A 22,340-nucleotide genomic window follows, 5' to 3' on the forward strand; every position below is an offset into this window, starting at 1 on the left:
CCGTCAACATGATGATCTTTACTGGTAAGCACTACCTCCGTCAGTATCGGAAACATACACTAGATATTATAAAACAGCAAATACTCTTAATATTCAGAGCTCCTTTTCTTTCTTCTATAAGAAAGTAATAACTTAACATGAAAGGATCATCAACATCATGCAAAGAAGGAACAACATCGGATACTTTCTCTTCCCAAAACTTTCTCAGACCTTCTATACACTGATAGAAAGCTGATCACCAGGGGCGCTGAAAACAGTGTCAAGCAGCATCACTCACAACTCATCGAAAGAAAATGTTAAGACAACACCTAGCATGCATTTAATAATCATTCGTATTTTTCTAAAGTCTATAAATAACAATAAGTGTTGAGCAGCACCTTTCAATCGGTGGTACGCGTACCACTGGATATACGTGGAAAAAGATTTTGTGATACGTGAATAACGGGCGATTGATTTTTTTTATAACAATAATATAATCTACTAACGCCTTTTATTCATATAAAAGGCGGTATATACTGATTTTTTTTAATTTATGAAATTATGAAAATAAAATATTAACCCCCCCCCGTAAAGATAAATAATTATGTTTTACCTAGCAGTTTATGACAAATCATGTGTTGATTTTGAAATATTTTATTTGTTCAACCTACGATTGGATAGCTATACGAGCTCGTATATTTCTTGGAAAGCATAAAATCGCAAGCGAACCTCATCTCTCGATGTTTTCTATTCCTTCTTGGAAAACTTTCTTACACAACAGTGTTGCTGTTAGCATGCATTGTTCGCATCGAGGTAATTCGTGTCTTTAATCTCACATCAACATATCTTTTAATTTTTTTTTGTAAGCCTCCTTAGCAAAATTAGAAGAACGATGGTACATTGCAACCTATGATAGAAAAAGGCATGAATTCGATTCTCGTCGTGATGAAAGGAATCTTTAAATGGATTTAAATCATCAGATCATAACACATCAGGAGCGAATGCTAGTCTTGAAATTCACCCGTGCTCTTGTTATCATTCAGGGAGTGAGTGGTGTGATTGAAGTCTGATTAGGGAATAATGAATTATTGACCATTTAAAACTATATATTTAGAAATTTATGTACATTTAATCCTACAAATACAACGTTTATTTTACAAATGATATTCTGTCTTTTTCAGTTTAGCGACTTGAATACAAATTCTACCCTACGGTTCTTCTTTATGAACTGGTCAATAACATCGTCATAAAAAGTTGGTTGTAACTTAATTATCCCAAGCAACACGCACACTTGTAAAGGCTGGCTGAAGCTCACTGGCTAGAACTACTTTGACGTGTTTAAGACGACTTGAAGGAAGCGGAAATGGCTATGCGCGCGCATAAAATCAGAGTGCTGCTTGCGAGGATCTAGAAGCTCTTACAACCGAGCAAGCCAAGGTAGCTTTGACTAGACTAGCAAGCATCGGCCTTCGATACAACGCAAAGCTCAATTATTGCCGCGCAATGTTAAGGCGCTAATATTATGAATGCTTATAAATGCATGCATTTATTAACAAATTAATATTACTTCTTTCTCAATTAATGAGCTTGCGCGTAGCAAGCATGGAGAATTCGCCCTGGAACACATGCAATTCACAGACAAAAAGTACTGTTGGCGGTGGTGATGGGCGATAGATGGCGCTAATAGTAGTTATGTGTAGTGAGAGAATTAAGTAATATAGTTCGCCCACAGATTAAAGATCCTTCGACACTTCCGCGCATGTCCCAAAAAGGAGAATCCATTCCGGTAATCAATCCTTCTTCGGATGAGTTTGTTTATTATTGCAGGTCGGAAAATTTAGCTTTTCTTTTATGAATATTGTAGTTTTTAAAGTGTAATTATTTTGCTTGTATAACAGTTGGGAAAATGTACGTAGAGTATTAACAAAATTAAAAAAAGTATAGCATAAAACAAAAATTTAACGAAATTTATTTTAAGAAAGTTTTCTATAAAATAAAAATAATTATACAGAAAAACAGCAATTTTTTTCAAATGAACTTAGATATTCTAAACTTACAGTTGAGAGAACTGAGACACTTTAATGTCCTAAACCGATTAATTATTTATGACTTGTTGTGACTCTTTAAACAAACCCACGCAAAAAAAAAGGTTGGAAAAAATACCATTATCAAATCCTTTTAATCTTCATAGTCACCTGAATCGGTGTCCGAATCGCCATCACTTTCTTAAACTGGTCACCAAAGCTTCGCATAATTCTTCGATAATTCCGTCTCTTTCCCAATACATATTTTCCAATGAGGTGACATGAGAGCAATATTTTTCCCAGGTTTGAACTGTAATAATTTCAATCGCCTGTTTTGAAAGCTTAAAAAGTTTCGACATGTCAATATCCCCAGTTACGTTGCAATGGCGAATGAAACTTTTCACTTCTGCCCAAACATACTCAATAGCATTAATATCACAATGATATGGTGGTAGCCTCAAAGCTAGAAATCCATGCTCTTTGAGCACCGTGTCGAATTTAAATAGTTTAGTTGTGGGCGAGTTTCTTTTGACCAAATTAAGCAATTCAATTTTACGCACATCATTTGCCCATGGTAATCTCCAGTAGTTGAATTGACTTTGTATAGTAAGTTTGAATTGGTAAAAAAAACCATTTCTCCACCCGCACACAAAATTATTATGCGCCGCGAGGCATTTCCGCTTTCTAGCACTCCACATTCTTCTTTAGACTGCCAACATTTTCCATAAGTTAAATTACTATCAATCCAAGTTTCATCTAGATGCACAATCGGCCTTTTCTCCTCCCTGAAACGTCGTATTGCTCTCAAATACTGCGTTCTAGATAAAACAATCTCACTTCGCTCCATGATAAGTTTCCTTTTATTCTGGGACTTTTTAAAACAAAATCTGATTTCATGAAGTATTTTCTTTAAAGCTTATCTTTTCCAAGGAAAATTAATTTTTTCTATAAGCACAGGAATCAATTTCGGAACAGTTGGCAATCTTTTTTCGACTACGTAAAATTCGTGAATAGTTCTTCTTATAACGTCTACATCAAAATCATTCAAAGCTATGGTTTCGATGGTTTTCTTTCTCTGGCCCTTTTTTAGGAGATTTAAATTTTAGCTTACCTTCACCTTTTGATTCCCTACGAATTCTTTTAACAGTCGATCGCGATACGCCCGCAATTGCACTTGCACGTTTTATGACTTGATTTGACCAAGTGGAGAAATGAGACTGCCTTTTAACGATTTTTTTTCGCAGAATGTCAGCACATTAGTCAATATTCTTTTGAAAGAGCTACTGAAACGTTTAAACGTCCATCACACAAATTAATAATAAAAAAAAATAATAAAGCAAAAAAGCAACAAAAAATCAAGCTACTACTAGTACAGCGACAGACAAGAAAGCACGTGATTTCGCATGTTGGCGACCAATTCGTACATCCTTCATTTCTTTCTCCCCTTCAGCATGAATTGACTATTTTTGGCAAAACGCCAAGCAGAGATCTACAATCGGTGGGCGTTCTATACTAAGGCTGTAATTTAGAGCTTTCAGTAGTACGGAAGATGTGTGATTTGTGTAGCGGAGTAGAGTAGAATGCCCTCCCGCGATGAGTTTATGGATTGCTTGGAGGTGTTACATAATAATAACAATAATTATGTTCTATGGTGGAAATTTAGTCATAAGATTCATTGGAACAAACATTCCCAAAAATAAAATGACATGTTAATGCAGTAGTTTAGTTCATTTTGTAGTGCACATATTTTATTAGATATCTTAATAAAATATATACCGTAATTTGAAATGTGGTACCGAAAGTTTTTTATTTTGGTCTTGCTGTGCAAGTATCAAAAATGTTGAGAACCAATGAAAATGAGAAAGGCTAAGGTAAGAGAAGGATGCAATTAAGAATGCTTTATTATTAAAAAAAATCAACTAACACCTTTTATTCCTGTATAGGGAGAAGGCGAGGCTGTTCTAGCCCTATCTAGCTTACTGAGACTGTGTGCGCAGTTCAATCTCCACTGGTAGCCAATCAGTGATAGCTGGCTCGAGACTATCACTAATTTAAGCAGAACCCAGTGAAGAGAGGATTTAACAAGTGCCGCCAACTCGTGGTCCCTAACCCTGTCACAATATTTCGATCTTTGAGTTTCTTATTCGGTTTTAAAACAATGTAGGATTTCTATCCCCTTAATTTAAATAATGTTTTACATCGCCGAAATGAAGCCTATTGGCTCTTTACTTTAAATAACTAACACAATATTTTTAATATCTGAAAATAGTGTGGGTTCTACGGTCGATATTCTTGAGATTTATGGGACGAAAAACCCGAGTTTCCAGGAGGAAAAACCCACTTGCTGGTGTCAGAAATCGACTAATTTGGGAACCTGTCAAAGATAGGCTTAGAAAAAGTTCCTCCAGTCAGTGACTAGACCTGAACTTAAGTCTACCTTCAGCCTAGCATAGAGGATGCAAGCTTCACTTCCACTGTGATATATAGGATTATTATTATTATTAATATTATTATTATTATTATTATTATTATTATTATTATTATTATTATTATTATTATTATTATTATTATTATTAGAGCCTGTGTAGCTCAGTGGATGTGGCGTTTGCCAACCACGGCGCTTGGCCGCACGAAGGAAGATTTAGTTTCGAGTCTGAGCCGTCTCTCTTCACTGAGTACCGCTTAATTAGTGATAGCCTTGGGCCATCTATCTCTGATTGGTACCAGTGGAGATTGAACTGCCCACTCAGTCTCCAAAAGTTAGATAGGGCTAAATGGCCTCGCCTACTCCCTGTATACGGGAATAAAAAGGCGTTAGCTGATTTTTTTTTATTTATTATTATTATATACCTCTATGATTAGTGGCGCACCCAGGATTTAATCTTGGGGGAGGGGCGAGTTGAACGGATAAAAATATTTTTATCCGTTCAACTAAAATTCGTTAAATTTCATTCATTCAATAAAATTCATTAGGTGATTATAAAAATTTATTTAAAGAATAAAATCCAGTTTTCTTTTATTTTTACAAAGCTCTTCAATTATTTCAGTCGTGGTTACATTAATCTCTCTCTATGTGTGTGTGTGTGTGTATATATATATATATATATATATAGCAAAGCCAGTCCGTTCAATCGTGATTGTGTCATGGTAGATCTTAAATAGGTTTTTAAAAGGCGTAAGTTAGAAATTGACCTTTCACTGACACATGTTGTTATCGGAAGCTCTGCAAATATTTTTAATAAGTTATAGATGTTAGGATATATCATTTTGTCGCCCTTTGAAACTACATCAACATCATTTTTGCATGGAGCTATTGCAAATGATTTTTCAAATTTCTTATACCACAACTTGAATTCGGCGTTCAAAATTGGTGGATTTGTATAAGGCTAATCACCAGCATAAAATTCACATAATTGACGAAAATCTTCCATTTCACTTCCTGTTGGAGCATCTTTTCCATTTGATAGAAGAGAAAAATATATATTTCAAAATGTTGTAGTGCCGAGTGAAACGTTCATGAAGTTGAGTCAATATTTGGTCATAAATGGAATGAAATAGTTCTTCTGAAATACAGTTCTACAGAATCGGCTGGAACATTGGAGCTTAATGTTTGTTTTGATGAAGTCCTTGGCTTTTTAATGTCAATATTAAACTTATTGGCTTTTATACATGCTTCATAGTAAATATCTTTAAATGAAGAATCTGGTGTTTCACGAACGGTATTTAATTGAGCCACAACATCATCAACAAAATTGAGAGCAATTAAGAGGTCACTTAAGAGGTCAGATTTTTGCATTATTTTAGACAATGGTAAGGTGCACGCAAATGTTTTTGCAAGCTAAACGAAGATATTATAAATCTTAAAAGATATTAATATTATAATATTATAAAGAACAAGGACGTCCTGTCTTTTAAGGGTATTGAAGAAATTGTATACCTTTTCAATTATGCCAATGCAATTTCTTATTTTCACAGATATGACATTTCCAAGTGCCAAATTCAAACTATGTGATGCACAATGAACATATAAAGCTTGTCGATATCATTATTACATAACACCTCCAGGTAGTGCAAAGACATATTGAGGAAAGGCATCTAAATGAATTTTAGGTTGTGAATGCTTCAACTGTGAATGAATTTAAGGAGAGATATGACAGGTATTGTGTAAATAATGGTTAGTGTGTCAATGTCGGGTCTCCCGCGATGAGTCTTTTGACTCCATGGAGACACCGTTAAAATAATAATAATAATAATAATAATAATAATAATAATAATAATAATAATAATAATAATAATAATAATAATAATAACTCTCCGTCTTCACCAATCACAACTACAATCATTATCATCATCTACACCAAAGCTGTCTACCTCCGACCACTACCACTAGTATTTTCACAGACAATCACAAACATCCATGTTCACTGCGGTATTTGAACTCGCAGCCTTTTGGCTGGATAGTCGACCAACCAGGCCGGATATATAGATAAAAAAATAAATTTTGTGGATAAAAATTGACACAAAGTTTTAATTTTTATTAAACAAATAAATAATATGATATAATAATGTCACTATTTACTTTTAATGAGATGGTTCAGCTTCTCGGCCTCTGCAGAGTTGCTGGATATCTGGCTCAATATTGGTCAACTTCAGTCGAAGATCGGCACACACACACACACACACACACACACACACACTAAGATGAATTCTGTATTTTGTTTTTATTTGAAGGAGCGATGAAATTTCTCGCAAACATAGGTTGTAGAAAACTGCATGACGATTTTCGACTTCTTCAAATAATTCGGGAAATTCACTTTTCACTGGAGGCGAGATCCAGAATCGAGCCAAACCACGATCACGGAATTGCATTTAAGGCCGCTGTTACTTGAAAGCTCAATTAGCTGCTCTTTTTTCGATAACGAAATGTCGTTCTCATGACTGCAAGCCTGAAATGGATCGTGAAATCACAGAAATTTCTTATAAAAAGTTATTCGGAAAATGTTTCCAAATTCTGTTTCAGAGTTTTGAGGCGGACACAAACCCTTTCCCAGTGGTTAAATTCTAAACTAATAAGTTTCGGGGCCCTATACAAAATAACCAATTGTATTTACCTTTTGAATACTATCTGGGGAAGCTCCAAACCTCCCCTTTCATCACGCGTTCGTAATCAGGCAACTGTTGATATTGACTTTATATACACATTCAAAACTGTAAATAACTGTTGAATAATAACAATAATGTAGGCATAATTACCGTAAAGGGAGAAAAGTCAGAAAACAGAAAAATGTTCCTACAAACTAACCAATTGTATTTACCTTTGAATGCGATCCACTGGTCGAGTGTCCAGCAAGTTAGCAAATCTTTCCTTTTGTTCAGCGTGTTAATATTATCGTATTGCAACTGATGGGAATTCTGTTTTTGTGGATTCGTTACAGACCTCTTTCTCTTCAGAAACTATACACAAACTGTTATTACAAACTCATTTTGTATTATCACTGTCATCCAAGCTATTTTTCCGTTTAAAGAAGGTACCAATGTACTTATCCATAATTGTTATAACGTACTTACTCGGATATGACTCGCCCTCACGTAAAACTCGCACCCCTGATTTTCTTTTCGAACAGAGAAATTAAAAAGTTTCGCATATTCCTCGCAAATGAAATAAAAATCTGAAACACGTTCAGAGAATGGCGATAGTAACTTGCTATATATATATATATATATATATATATATATATATATATATATATATATATATATATATATATATATATATATATATATATAATGTCGATATAATATATAATATATATATAATGTCGATATAAGGATACCAAGCAATTTTAAACCTGGTTTTACTCCATTTCCCAAGTAAGCAAACAGACCAAAAGTCAAGTTTGCGCCTGCAATTGATGCAAGTCTAACTGATCCCACAGGTAGTGCAACACCAGGACAACTCGTGGCAAAGGTAGAACAAGCTCCGATCACTAATCTTAATATTTACCCTTAATGCCAAAACACATCTCCAAGAAGGGGATGTATGATGTTTTGTATTAAAGGCAAGGGGCCACTACCCAGACCGGTTTCGACCTTTATTGAGGTAGAATGGGAGTTCATGTCTCTCAGCATTGGCCTTTGGAGAATAAAGCATGCTGAGGATCAGCAGACAGTAAAAGAGGAGTATGATATAAGATAGAGTAGGATAGTAGGAGGTAAAAAGAGGCCTCAGTCAACCTGTTTAGCCTTATTGGCTAATTGGTCTGTAACATATAATCTCAATTTATCTGTTCAGAAAAAAAGGTTAAACATAGACTTTTGTCTATAGTTCACATATTATTTTATCTAAAGTAATGATTTACTCCACTGTTAATGGAGGTTCTTTTTATGTTACTAGATATAATATCCTTATTTTTATTCTAGGTAAATAATTTTTTTTTTTTTTTTTTAAAGACAAGATGTAAATAATAGGACTTATTTAAATATTTATTTTAAATCTAAAATAACAGGACTTAAGGTCCGGTAAGTAGGAATGAAGAGGAACTTACTGAGGAACGTGTATACCTGGTACCACTGGGACTTAGAATGGGAAAGAAACTGGCCCGGGAGATGCCGCTCACGAGGAGCGGCACCGCCTCGCAGTAAGCCTTCGCCGCCCGGGTTCTCAGCTCTCCCCCCCCCCCCCGTTGTTTGGAGTAAAGAAACCGTGGCAGCGAAAGCTTTGTGGCTAGGGGAGACAGAGTGGTTATTCTTTTTCCTGGGGTGGGGGGGATGGTGGGTTTTTTGGGTTCTAAAGAGATATACAGGGCTTGATGCGTCCCTGTATAAGAAAGCATATTGTCGGTGGTTTGCAGTATTGATTCACAAATTTAAAGTCTCCTAGTAAGTGCCTTTCTTGTAAAATTTGAAATTTGGGTAAGTAGAAAAAGAAACCTTTTTTTATTCTTGCATACATTAAATTTGCGTCTCGTACCTGGGATTTTTTCCGTACTTTCCAGATGTGATATTTTAGTACATTGATTAGGAAGATAGCGAACTTTTGGGTTTTTTGGAGTGGTGGCGGGAATTGTAGTCGTACGACCTCTTCTACTGTCAGCATGGGGATTCCCAATGCTGTGCTGAGTCTGTGCCAGATGCGTTGGGCTGATGGGCAAAAATAAAAGAAGTGGTCCACCGTTTCCACGTCCCGGCAGACATCGCAGAATGGGTCGCACGGGTTAGGTGCATACCAGGATTTCACCTGTTTCACCGGAAGCCGCCCGTAGGCTATTCTCCAGGCTAGATCCCGATGAAAAGGCTGTCCCCAGCTATTTTTGATGTTTCTGAAGAGAATTTCATTATTTGTACTAAGATTGGGTGTATCACGCCTGGAAAGCTGGAAGAAATCCCAGTATACTGCTTTGGGTTTGTGTGTGAGGATTGCTATTCCTCTGTCTCTGAGTGTTATGATCGATTTCACTACTGTACGGTACCACTTGGGCACCCCCCTTGCGTGCGGTCCAGCATAGTCCGTGATCCCAAAGAGGGGGAGGAAAAGTCCTATAAAATATCTAATTAGTAGGCCAGAAATGTGGTTGGAGTTTAAGGCCTTCCGTACGGTTTTGAACGTGTTTGCTTGTAGCAAGCTTATGTGATCGGGCAGAGCATAACCCCCTTCTTCCTGTTTGAGTTGTAGGTATTCTTTCCTTACTTCTCGTTTTCTCCCATTCCAGAAGAAATCCAGGAGTTCTTTTGATAACTTATTTTCTTGTGCCAGTGTGATGCCTGTGATATTGACAGTGTGCATCAGCATTGGGGTGACGATTGTTTTTATTACTGTCGCTCTGCAATAAAAGGAGAAGAAGGTTGGTTTGAACAGCCTTATCCTTTCCCTGCTTGTCTCCTGCAATTTTTGAATTGGTAGTGCTAGGGTGTCTGAAAAGGGCACGCCTAGTATAGTTAGGGGCTGTGTCTGTAGCGTTAAACCGTAGGGAAGTCCAGTGCTATGGAAATTTCCGAAACTTTTGATTTTGGTTTTTTGTGCGTTAACGCGAAGACCACTGCGAAGTTAACGCGAAGACCAAAAAAGTGCTGTTAACGCGAAGACCAAAAATTCAGCTTGACTATGCTGAATTTTTGCAGCGTGTGCAGATAGATATAGATGGACTCAGAGTCTCTGAGTGTAGCCACTACATCGTCCGCATATTCCACTATTTTGCATTGTCTGGAGCCTTGGGGCAGTGGAATACCGTTAATTGCGGGTTTGGTATCAATTCTTTTGATTAGGGGTTCTAATACTAGGGAGAAGAGGAGGGGGCTTAGCGGGCAGCCTTGCCTAAACCCTCTCTTTATGCGGATTGGTTCTGTTAGAAACCCATTAATAGATAGTTGGGTCGTGGCTACCGCATACATGTTTTTAATTGTACGCCGATTACATCCCCTTCTTGGAGATGTGTTTTGGCATTAAGGGTAAATATTAAGATTAGTGATCGGAGCTTGTTCCACCTTTGCCACGAGTTTCCCTGGTCTTGCACTACCTGTGGGATCAGTTAGGCTTGCATCAATTGCAGGCGCAAACTTGACTTTTGGTCTGTTTGCTTACTTGGGAAATGGAGTAAAACCAGGTTTAAAATTGCTTGGTATCCTTAACATATTTATACCCAAGGTAAAAATACTTTCTTCATTTATATCTCCTCCAGAGATTTTTATTTAATAAGGTTAAAACACCTTATGGTAACTTGTTTTGGTGAAATACTTACAAGCTCTGTATTACTAAATCTTGGTATTTCTAGCCTAGCTCCCACTGATGAGACCCCTTTTCAGACACCCTAGCACTACCAATCCAAAAATTGCAGGAGACAAGCAGGGAAAGGATAAGGCTGTTCAAACCAACCTTCTTCTCCTTTTATGGCAGAGCGACAGTAATAAAAACAATCGTCACCCCAATGCTGATGCACACTGTCAATATCACAGGCATCACACTGGCACAAGAAAATAAATTATCAAAAGAACTCCTGGATTTCTTCTGGAATGGGAGAAAACGCGAAGTAAAGAAAGAATATCTACAACTCAAACAGGAAGAAGGGGGTTATGCTCTGCCTGATCACAAAAGCTTGCTACAAGCAAACACGTTCAAAACCGTACGGAAGGCCTTAAACTCCAACCACATTTCTGGCCTACTAATTAGATATTTTATAGGACTTTTCCTCCCCCTCTTTGGGATCACGGACTATGCTGGACCGCACGCAAGGGGGGTGCCCAAGTGGTACCGTACAGTAGTGAAATCGATCACAACACTCAGAGACAGAGGAATAGCAATCCTCACACACAAACCCAAAGCAGTATACTGGGATTTCTTCCAACTTTCCAGGCGTGATACACCCAATCTTAGTACAAATAATGAAATTCTCTTCAGAAACATCAAAAATAGCTGGGGACAGCCTTTTCATCGGGATCTAGCCTGGAGAATAGCCTACGGGCGGCTCCCGGTGAAACTGGTGAAATCCCGGCATGTACCTAACCCGTGCGACCCATTCTGCGATGTCTGCCGGGACGTGGAAACGGTGGACCACTTCTTTTATTTTTGCCCACCAGCCCAACGCATCTGGCGGAGACTCAGCACAGCATTGGGAATCCCCATGCTAACAGTAGAAGAGGTCGTACGACTACAATTCCCGCCACCAGTCCAAAAAACCCAAAAGTTCACTATCTTCCTAATCAATGTACTAAAATATCACATCTGGAAAGTACGGAAAAAATCCCAGGTACGAGACGCAAATTTAATGTATGCAAGAATAAAAAAAGGTTTCTTTTTCTACTTACCCAAATTTCAAATTTCACAAGAAAGGCACTTACTAGGAGACTTTAAATTTGTGAATCAATACTGCAAACCACCGACAATATGCTTTCTTATACAGGGACGCATCAAGCCCTGTATATCTCTTTAGAACCCAAAAAACCCACCATCCCCCCCACCCCAGGAAAAAGAATAACCACTCTGTCTCCCCTAGCCACAAAGCTTTCGCTGGCACGGTTTCTTTACTCCAAACAATGGGGGGGGGGGGGGGAGAGCTGAGAACCCGGGCGGCGAAGGCTTACTGCGAGGCGGTGCCGCTCCTCGTCAGCGGCATCTCCCGGGCCAGTCTCTTCCCCATTCTAAGTCCCAGTAGTACCAGGTATACAAGTTCCTCAGTAAGTTCCTATTCATTCCTACTTACCGGACCTTAAGTCCTGTTATTTTAGATTTAAAATAAATATTTAAATAAGTCCTATTATTTACATCTTGTCTTTAAAAAAAAAAAAAAATTATTTACCTGGAATAAAAATAAGGATATTATATCTAGTAACATAAAAAGAACCTCCATTAATACTGGAATAAATCATTACTTTAGATAAAATAATATGTGAACTATAGACAAAAGTCTATGTTTAACCTTTTTTTCTGAACAGATAAATTGAGATTATATGTTACAGACCAATTAGCCAATAAGGCTAAACAGGTTGACTGAGGCCGCTTTTTACCTCCTACTATCCTACTCTATCTTATATCATACTCCTCTTTTACTGTCTGCTGATCCTCAGCATGCTTTATTCTCCAAAGGCCAATGATGAGAGACATGAACTCCCATTCTACCTCAATAAAGGTCGAAACCGGTCTGGGTAGTGGCCCCTTGCCTTTAATACAAAACGTCATACATCCCCTTCTTGGAGATGTGTTTTGGCATTAAGGGTAAATATTAAGATTAGTGATCGGAGCTTGTTCCACCTTTGCCACGAGTTGCCCCGGTCTTGCACTACCTGTGGGATCAGTTAGACTTGCATCAATTGCAGGTGCAAACTTGACTTTTGGTCTGTTTGCTTACTTGGGAAATGTAGTAAAACCAGGTTTAAAATTGCTTGGTATCCTTAACATATTTATACCCAAGGTAAAAATACTTTCTATATATATATATATATATATATATATATATATAGAAAACGCAGGTTTTTAATTAAAAATTGTAATTTATTGATTCATAAAGTATACAGTATAGGGTTATGCATGGAATAGCATATCGGATAAATGTCCTCCACGGCTTTGTTGGCACATACGCACTCTTTTGTCGAAATTTTCCATGATCGTTTTGCATAAATGTGGCTGAATTTCGTTAATACAGCGCTCAATTTCCTCCTTCAAGGGTATTAAAAATATAATAATCAAGGGTATTAAAAATTAACGAAGCCATAGGTGGTCGTGGGCTTGTTGGCAAGAACCTTAGACTTCAAAAAAAACCCAAAGAAAAAAGTTCAACGGCGTTAAGTCACATGATCTGGGCGGCCAATTCTGATCACCAAAACGGGAAATTACACGACCAGGAAATGACTCATGCAGTAATTGAATTGTTCCTCGGGCTGTATGGCATGTGGCACATGTCGTCCACATCCATATCTTGCAATTTAGGCACAAAAAACTAGATTATCATGTCGCAATAGCGAGCACCATTAACTGTTATTGACTTACCAGCCGCATTTTCGATGAATGGACCGATGATGCCTCCCGCCCAAAATCCGCAGCAAACAGTGACACGTTGTGGATGTATTTGTTTCTCAACAATCACTCGTGGATTTTCTGAATCCCAAATGCGACAATTTTGTCGATTAACGAAGCCATCAAGATGAAAATGAGCCTCATCGCTGAAGATGATTTTGTTCGAAAAATAAGCATCCACTTTTTGTTCCATAATCCATTCAACGAACTCTCTTTGCTGTGTGTGTGGTCAGTAGGCTTCAGTTCTTGAGTCAATTGAACTTTGTAAGCATAAAGATGCAAATCTTTCGTGAGAATACGCTGTAGAGAGTTTCTCGAAATGCCCAATTCAAGACCATGGTGCCGAATTGATGTTCCTGGACTCTCAGCAACACTCTCACAAACTGCTTCGATGTTTTCTGTTGAACGACTTGTTGAAGGACGGCCAGAATGTATACGATCACTAATTGATCCAGTTTCCTTGAATTTTTTAAATAATCTTTTCACAGTTGATGAAGTTAAATCACTATTCCGACCATATTTTGTACGAAAATTGCGAACTGTAGCTGCCAAACCTTCATTATTTTTAAAATATTGCTCAACAATGAAAATGCGTTGTTTTTTTCGTGTAGCGCTCCATATTTAATAATCCTGAACTGTCAGCTGTCACGCTGTCTTTTTTTTTTTTTCCTCACTTTACCGCACAAATGGCGCTAAATTTAAATCTTGCGTGAATTTTGGGACACCCTTTATATATATATATATATATATTTCATCTCAATTGTCAGCTTGCTTTTCGCGCGATTTCCGAAAAATATATAAATACTGGAGTTAACTCACAACGCATTATGTCTAAGTATTATTTAGCACTTCTGAAGATATACTGAGCCTTGGTTGAAGGAGGAAAACCTTCAACAATAAAAATCAATAAACAACAAGTAATTGGTTGAAATGTGGATAACACATGTTCACTTCAAATCTGACAAAACAGCAAGGGAAGGTGGAAGCAATAAAAACATATTGTTTTCACTTCACCCCGCTTTTATTACTCGTCATTCTGCCGCTACAAATTAAAATAGTGGCAGAATATTTTTTTAAAGTATTCATTTTATTTTAATAATTTTTACTTACTTATTCAATTTTAATTTGTTTTGTTTGAATAATTAAAATATATAGATTTATTTGGTTCATTTAAGTCTGTGGACCACCTGTCCCATCGTCGCGGACCCCCTGTGGTCCGCGGACTATACGTTAAGAAACACTGCTAAAGGGTTCTCTCACTTTATGTGACCCCTAATTCATAAGTAGTATAGAAATAGAAGACATAACACAACATAAATAAAAAATGAATTTTAATTAGGAAAAGTATTTTGGAAAATTTTCTAGTGTTTTTTAACATTTCTTTTTTTGGGGGGGGAGGACAGGGCCCCTTGTCCCCCTCGCTGGGTGGGCCACTGTCTATGATCTTCAACAATGTTAGTGTTATCATCTGCACATTACACCATCTACTCCCCACCAATAGAATTTTTGTCTGTAAATTGTATGTGGGCTGTGGCAGATTTGTCTGTATGCAGAAACATCTCTAGTTTCAGGGAGTAAAAAAAAATCTGATACCTCCATAGGATATTGGCTAGCACATCTTCAACTAAAAAGCCCATATAAAAATTCCTCTCATCAAGATGAGAATCGAAATGAAGTCATTTTATGTACATAAACTTCTGTGGGAAGAGAAAAGAGGACATCATGCAATTGTGTTGCCACAATTTTTTACCACATGGAACAATTGTCGTTAAAGTTATTTATTAAGACACTCAGTTAGTTTTATGAAATTCCTGCGTTGCACATTATCAGCAGATAAAAATTAGGTTACAGAAATGTATCGATCACCTGTACCGTCGACAGGGTGTAGCATAGAGGCAGCCTGCCTCACGGCGCGGCTTAATAAGGGCGCTCATTCAGCCATATTGTCGTAGGCGCCGTTTCTACGCTAATAGTTCCCATTAGCTTAGCAATTGCGGGAAGAAATTTTTCCAAGTTTAAACTCATTAAAAATTATTTGCAAACAGCAATAACCAAAGAAAGATTTGTTGGTGTTGCAACTATATCAATAGAGGCGGACATAGTTTATAATTTAAATTTAGATGAGTTTATAAACAGTTTTATTGTGTGATATTCCCGGAGCAAACATTTAATTAATATTATTATGCAATCGTTTTGCATTAATTTTCTCTTCTAATAAAAACAAAATAGCAATTGGAGATTTTCTTATATTTTTGTCTTATAATCAATATGGGCGATTTTTAATTGTTTGCCTCAGGGGAGATCTAATTTTGTGACGGCCCTGTCGATCACACTAAACTATTTGAAAAAAGAAAGGCGATGGAATGCTCCAATGCGCTATGTAGACATTTGGTAGTTGTTGGCATTCTGCTCGTTATTGGTATCTGCATACATTGGTTGCTTAATGAAAGAGATTCAGAGTTGATGTGAAATCCTGTGTTTCATATTGCATCGTTGAGGTGTTATATCATTTCAGACGATTATTTTGAGCACTCGTGAGTAGGAAAAAGTAATTATTATTTTTATGGCTAATATAACCTACTTTCGTTTAGGAGTGTCCTTTCTTTTACAATATTATTGGCTCTTTATTCAGACCTTAGAGCATTACTGATGTGTTATAAAACTAATATATGAAGAATAATATAGGAGGAAAATTCGGACATACCTTTTTTGGATGTTGTTAACTGGCAGAAAATTTTATTTCTTAAATTTTAAATAATCGTAAGATTGTTTGAAAAAACCTGGGGTTTTTTCAAATAATTTACCCACATTACTTTACCCCACATCACTTTCCCCAACCCCCCTTCCTTTAGCAGCTTAACAGCAGATGTATGCATATCGCCGGGATAAGGAGACAGTCAACAACATCCAAAAAATGTATGTCCGAATTTTCCTCCTATATTATTCTTCATATATTAGTTTTATAACACATCAGTAATGCCCTAAGATCTGACTAAAGAGCCAATAATATTGTAAAAGAAGGGACACTCCTAAACGAAAGTAGGCTATATTAGCCATAAAAATAATAGTTCAACTTAGAGAAGTAACATGGAATTTTCCATGTTACTTCTCTAAGTTGAACTATTTTTGGATCATCTCAGTTTGATGCGATATTATTTGATATTCTGTATTCGTTGTACGATGCCAATCCTGATGTGTTATTTTCTCTTTTTCCACGTCCATGCAATGTTCCAACACGTGCGTCTCGCTTGAAATGCCTCTTTGTCAGGAGTAATACAACCAAAGGCACAGTTTTTCATGCAGATGTGAGGCTTCTTAAATGGCAAATGGAGAGATTTTGGAGGCCTGGGGTGATTGGTGATCTTGTTGATTGGGTAGAAAGTAGCTGTTATACCTTGTTTACGTAATAATTTTGAAATCTTCTCCGTGGACGACCGTTTAAATGGTAGAATTACTGTCCCTGTGAATATATATATATATATATATATATATTTTTTTTTTTTTTTTTTTTTTTTTTTTTCTGCTTTCATTTGATTGTCTAGGAGGTAGATGTCGGATTCATTGACTAATGATCTGTTGTAACCATTTCTTTGGATGAATGGACTCAGGTAGTAGTTCCTGACTTCTTATATATATATATATATATATATATATTTGTACAGGGCCGGCTCTACCGACGGTGTAACGAGTGCATTTGCACGGGGAGACAATTTTTTTTTTTTGGGGGGGGCAAAAATGAAGATGTGGAATAAATAATAATAATCATAATAATATTGCATAAGATCGCAGTTTTTATAAAAGTCGACCAGTGACTTATTATGCCCATGATGCTGCTTCTATTTCCGACAATCCGTCGACCAATGATACGCGCGTAATGCTCTTCGGTAATCGAAGTTATGTGAGTCATTCTTCGCTTACTCTCTTTCCATTTCGCCTCTCCTCTTTATTCCTTGCATATGCAACAATGGAGTCTGCAATAAAACTGCATTTAAAAGTTCATTATGCGATATTATATTTCCATCTTGTGTTTGTTAACTTACTATGAATTGAATTTCCCACTGTTAGCTGGTGTTAAATTCTGAATGAGAAGAATTATAATATAATGGTATCTCATTCAGAGTTTAACATAATCTTCCATTCCCAAGGCCAATTTTGTTCATCAGAATAAATGTTAAAATATTACCTACTGTTGTGTGTCACTATTTTGTATAATATATTGTAATATATTTGTAAAAACTTGTAGTTGTTAGTTGTAATAATCATGCTAATTCTTAGTATTGGGTATGCATACATTGTGAACTAAACACGGGAACTCGGAACTTAATCCGATTATATGAATTACTGCCTAAGACAAGACACGTGTACTAGAAAACGAGTCATATACGAAGTAATTGAAAATTTCACTAGAGTCCTTCTCTTAGAGTAACGGCCGTCGATACTGTAATTTCGAGAACGTTTCACTTGTTTTTGAGCGTGTATTAAGGAAAGTTGATTTTGCTCAGTGTTAGTGACCGTTACAGTGATAAGAATTTTTTTGAGTTTCATGTAAATGAGTAGTTAGTACAGTGTTTCAACCTCCATTAATTACTAAATAATACCATACTAATAATAATATTTTATTGTAGGGTTTAAAACAATTTTAATATTCAAATAGATTACAATGTCCGATAAAAGAAAAAAAACTATCAGGTGCAGAATATCGCAAACGGAAACTGGAAAAAGAACGTCATATTCAAAAACATAGCGGGACTTTACTTAAATATCTAAAAACTGAATCAGCTGATGTGGGGCAGGAGGAAATAAGTAAATGTGCCGAAACCAATGATTCTGAGCTCGTGGCAAGTATTTCTAACTCGGATCCTAGTAACATAGACATTACAAGGAATCTCGAAAATGAGACTGATATGACAATTTCCGAATCTAGAGATTTAAGTGATGAACTTGATAGATAACACTGATCCAGCTAGATGGAATCCTTCTTTAAGCCGAAAGACTGGAAATCGTAAAAAAGGGCCCGCCAGAGAAACCAAACAGTGATTTCATTTTTCCGCGCAGCTCTAATGGTAGGAAATTTTCATTAAATTTTTACACCAGGGAACTAATGGAATAGCAATGGAGAACATGTTAATCGATCATGGTTAGTGTATTCAAAAGAAAAAGATTCTGTATTTTGTTTCTGCTGTAAGTTGTTTTCCTGTAATATAATGTCATTCACTACTGATGGGTATAATGATTTGGGTGATTTGTATGTGTATCTTAATGAACACGAGAAATCCAAAAACCATTTGGAGTCCCATAAAAAGCGGATTGAATTATCGTCCAGGCTTAAATTAGAACAGACAATTGATTCAATGCAGCAAAAGTTATTAAATTCAGAAATTCGGCACTGGAGGAGCATAATAGAACGCCTAATTGCTGTTGTCCAGTTCTTGGGTCAACAATGCTTACCATTTCGTGGAACATCTGATAATTTATATGACCCTAATAATGGAAATTTTTTACTGCTTGTTGAACTGATTGCCATATTTGAGAGTGCTATGTCTGAACATTTAATGAGAGTAGCTTGTGGTTCGGCCCATCATTATCTTGGGAAAAATATTCAAAACGAATTGATTGCTCTCCTCTCTGGAACCATAAAAAAGCAAATAATTTCTATGGTTGAGAAAGCTAAATATTACAGCATAGTTGCAGACTGTACTCCCGATGTAAGCCACATTGAACAATTAACATTAAGTGTAAGATTTGTTAATAAGGATCCAACTGATATCAACATTCATGAACATTTTCTTGGTTTTATTCCTGTAGAAGCCACTACGGGCTCAGCGTTAACCGAATGTATCGTAAGAAAATTATCAGACATGAATATTCCAATCGCAAACATGCGTAACCAGGGTTATGACAATGGATCGAACATGAAAGGAAAGCATTCAAGAGTTCAACAACGCATTAAGGACTTGAACCCAAGAGCTTTTTATATCCCTTACTGTTCTCATTCTCTCAACTTGGTGGTCAATGATGCCGCAATGTCATCTAGAGAAGGGATTTCATTTTTTGAAACGGTTCAGAAATTGTATGTGTTTTTCTTAGCGTCAACGCTGCATTGGGGAATCCTATAGACATATATTACAACCCTAACGCCCAAGTCATTAAGTACAACTCGCTGGGAATCTAGAATCGACGCTATTCGTCCTTTAAGATACTATATTGAGGAGTTTTATTATGCACTGATAGAAATTGCTGATGATGAGTCAGTAGACAAAATGGCGAGACACGAAGCTGAAACCCTTGCTCTAAAACTTAGAGACTTTAAAGTTTTATGTTGTCTGGCTATATGGCACTATGTTTTAAATGAAATTAATGTTGCAAGTAAACTGTTGCAAAGCATAAAGATGGAATTGTCTAGCGCCATAACAACATTGGACAATGTTCTCAAAAGTCTTAAGAATCTCAGAAATGATAAATCATTTCAAAATTTTCTTGTCGATGCTACAAGAAAATTAGCTGAGAAAGTCGAAATTGATGCTGATTTGAAACCAACATTCGAAAGTACCAGATTGCGTCAGCAGAAAGAGCATCATGATTATGAAGCAAGAGATGAACCTATTTTAGATCCCAAAACAAAATTCAAAGTTGAGTTTTTCTTTTTTATTATTGCTGTTGCAACTAATTCTATTGAAGAAAGGTTCGAGCAATTGGACATCACAGTTCACATTTTTCATTTTTATATAACATCTCTAAATTAAAATCTGAGACGACAAATGAGCTCTTAGACAATTGTAAAAACCTAGAAGCCGTTTTAACACATGAAGAAAATAGACACATCGATGCAATTGAGCTATGTGATGAATTGAAAGTAGTGTCCAAATTAGTACCAGAAAATACGCCGCCAATTGAAGTTTTTCGTTTTATTGTTGAAAATAACTTTGCTCCGAATGTCGCTGTCGCCCTAAGAATATCACTGACATTGCCTGTGATGGTTGCAAGTGGTGAGCGTAGTTTCTCAAAACTGAATCTTATTAAAGCTTACTTACGCTCAACAATGGCCGAAACTAAATTGGAAGTCTTGCCATGATTTCAATTGAACATGAAATTAGTCAGAAATTAGACTATGTAGACCTAATTTCTGATTTTGCAAATATGAAAGCAAGAAAAATGTATTTTTAATCAGTAGATACTAAAAACAATATAAATTCTAATTAAAATAATGTGAAAATAGTGCTAAAACTATAATGTGTACATTCTATAGTTAAGTGTAACTCAACAGTTCACCATTGTACAAGTGAAGATCATTCCATATATGTAAGTAATAAATTATTACTACATTTCATTTAATTGTCAATTGATGAAGTCGATGGTTTATTTTATGAATATGCAGTATTTTAATCACTTTATCAGTGCATTATTATTAATGGTACGATATTTAAAATTAATGGTCATGAAGCTAATATTGAACATAATAATTTTCAAAATTCCAAAAGTTGAGGTTGGTGCTGGGGCGGCAAGTAATGGATTGCACTGGGTGACAAAAATTCTAGAGTCGGTCCTGTATTCGTGGATATTTGGTGAACCCTTCTTAGGGTTTTATAATACAGGTTTTTTTTTTTTTTTTTTCTGTGTGTGTGCTTGCCGGGTGGTATGATATTGTGCGTGCAGGTATCGTCTTGTATAGATAGTTTGCTGTAAACCGAGTAACCGAGATTGTTCTGCTCGTGAGCGTATCCCAAAACGGTAAAAGTACTGTAGATTTTCAACACAAAAGTGAATTTTATCCGAGGGTGAATATTATTAAAGTAAGGGATAAATTCGAGTTGCAGAAACGAGCTAAAATCACACAAACAGGGCATACCGCAAAAACCAATAGTTGATGCCAGGTATTCCACAATCACCTTGTTATCCAGACATCATGAACTTGCTAATTGCTCACATTGCCAAGGCAGACTCTTATAAAAAGTGCTATTCACTTCATTGAACGCCCAGAAGACATTTGAATAAAACATACTTGTTAAAAAAGAAGACGCTTGACGCAAGGTAGTTGCGTAAACACATTGGATTTACGTTGGTTTCATATTTGGTCTTACGATAATGGTTAGTAACTAACGTATATAACTGCCCCCCCCCCCCGCCTCCCCACACACAGTCTTGTTATTACACAAGTTGCAGGACTACAAGTTGTAATCGCTACAGCTCTGTACCCAGTGGAGTAACTAGACGCTTTTGTCGCCCGGGGTTCCTGAGTTTGCCGCCCCTCTCAATACACACCAAAAATACTAAACACAAAAATTTAAACGACATAATTTTTTTAAAATGTCGAAACGGCGTATAGGGAAATAAATTAAAACATTATGTTTATATTTATTTTAGTTGTAAGTATAGTTGTTAAAAACTAATTATTAATTAAGTAATAAAAATTACTAATTTAACATAAATAAAAGAATTGTCGAAAAATAAAATTGTGTCTCAAGTGGAAAGTGCTGTCCGGGGAGGACCTCCCCCCCCCTCCCTCCCCAACTACGCCACTGTCTATACCTAAGTGGTCTTCGTGTGCATGTACACTCAGTAGCTGAATAGGCGATTCATGAGCAGGTAGCGCGGACGGCACTGACCCCGTCAAGGCCGCCGAAGTGCATATGAGCCGGCTTTGTGCAAACTTTAACCCCTTCCCCGAAAGTTAATGAAAGTAATTAAAAAAGGCAATGTTTTTATAATTATGATATATGTAATAAAATATGCAATATGCAATAAAATTCTTAATTAATTCACCCAAATCTAAACTATCCATAATGTCTATAATATCTATAGATATTATAGACAGATCTGTTAAACATTCTTGGGTT

The 22,340-nt window shown here is 36.5% G+C and overlaps 1 protein-coding gene across 1 annotated transcript; it reads left to right on the plus strand.

The window, feature by feature from the left end:
- The first annotated feature begins 19,766 nt into the window (after nucleotides 1-19,766).
- On the plus strand, nucleotides 19,767-20,578 carry LOC150099410 (uncharacterized). Its single transcript, XM_090404341.1, has 2 exons — nucleotides 19,767-20,093; nucleotides 20,258-20,578. The coding sequence occupies exons 1-2, from the start codon at nucleotides 19,767-19,769 to the stop codon at nucleotides 20,576-20,578; spliced, it is 648 nt and encodes a 215-aa protein (XP_090260467.1).
- Nucleotides 20,579-22,340: the final 1,762 nt, after the last annotated feature.

Source organism: Typopeltis vanoorti, chromosome 14 (genome assembly GCF_054136105.1).
Source record: "Typopeltis vanoorti isolate ZY-2024b chromosome 14, IOZ_Tvanoo_1.0, whole genome shotgun sequence".
NCBI lineage: Eukaryota > Metazoa > Arthropoda > Arachnida > Uropygi > Thelyphonidae > Typopeltis > Typopeltis vanoorti.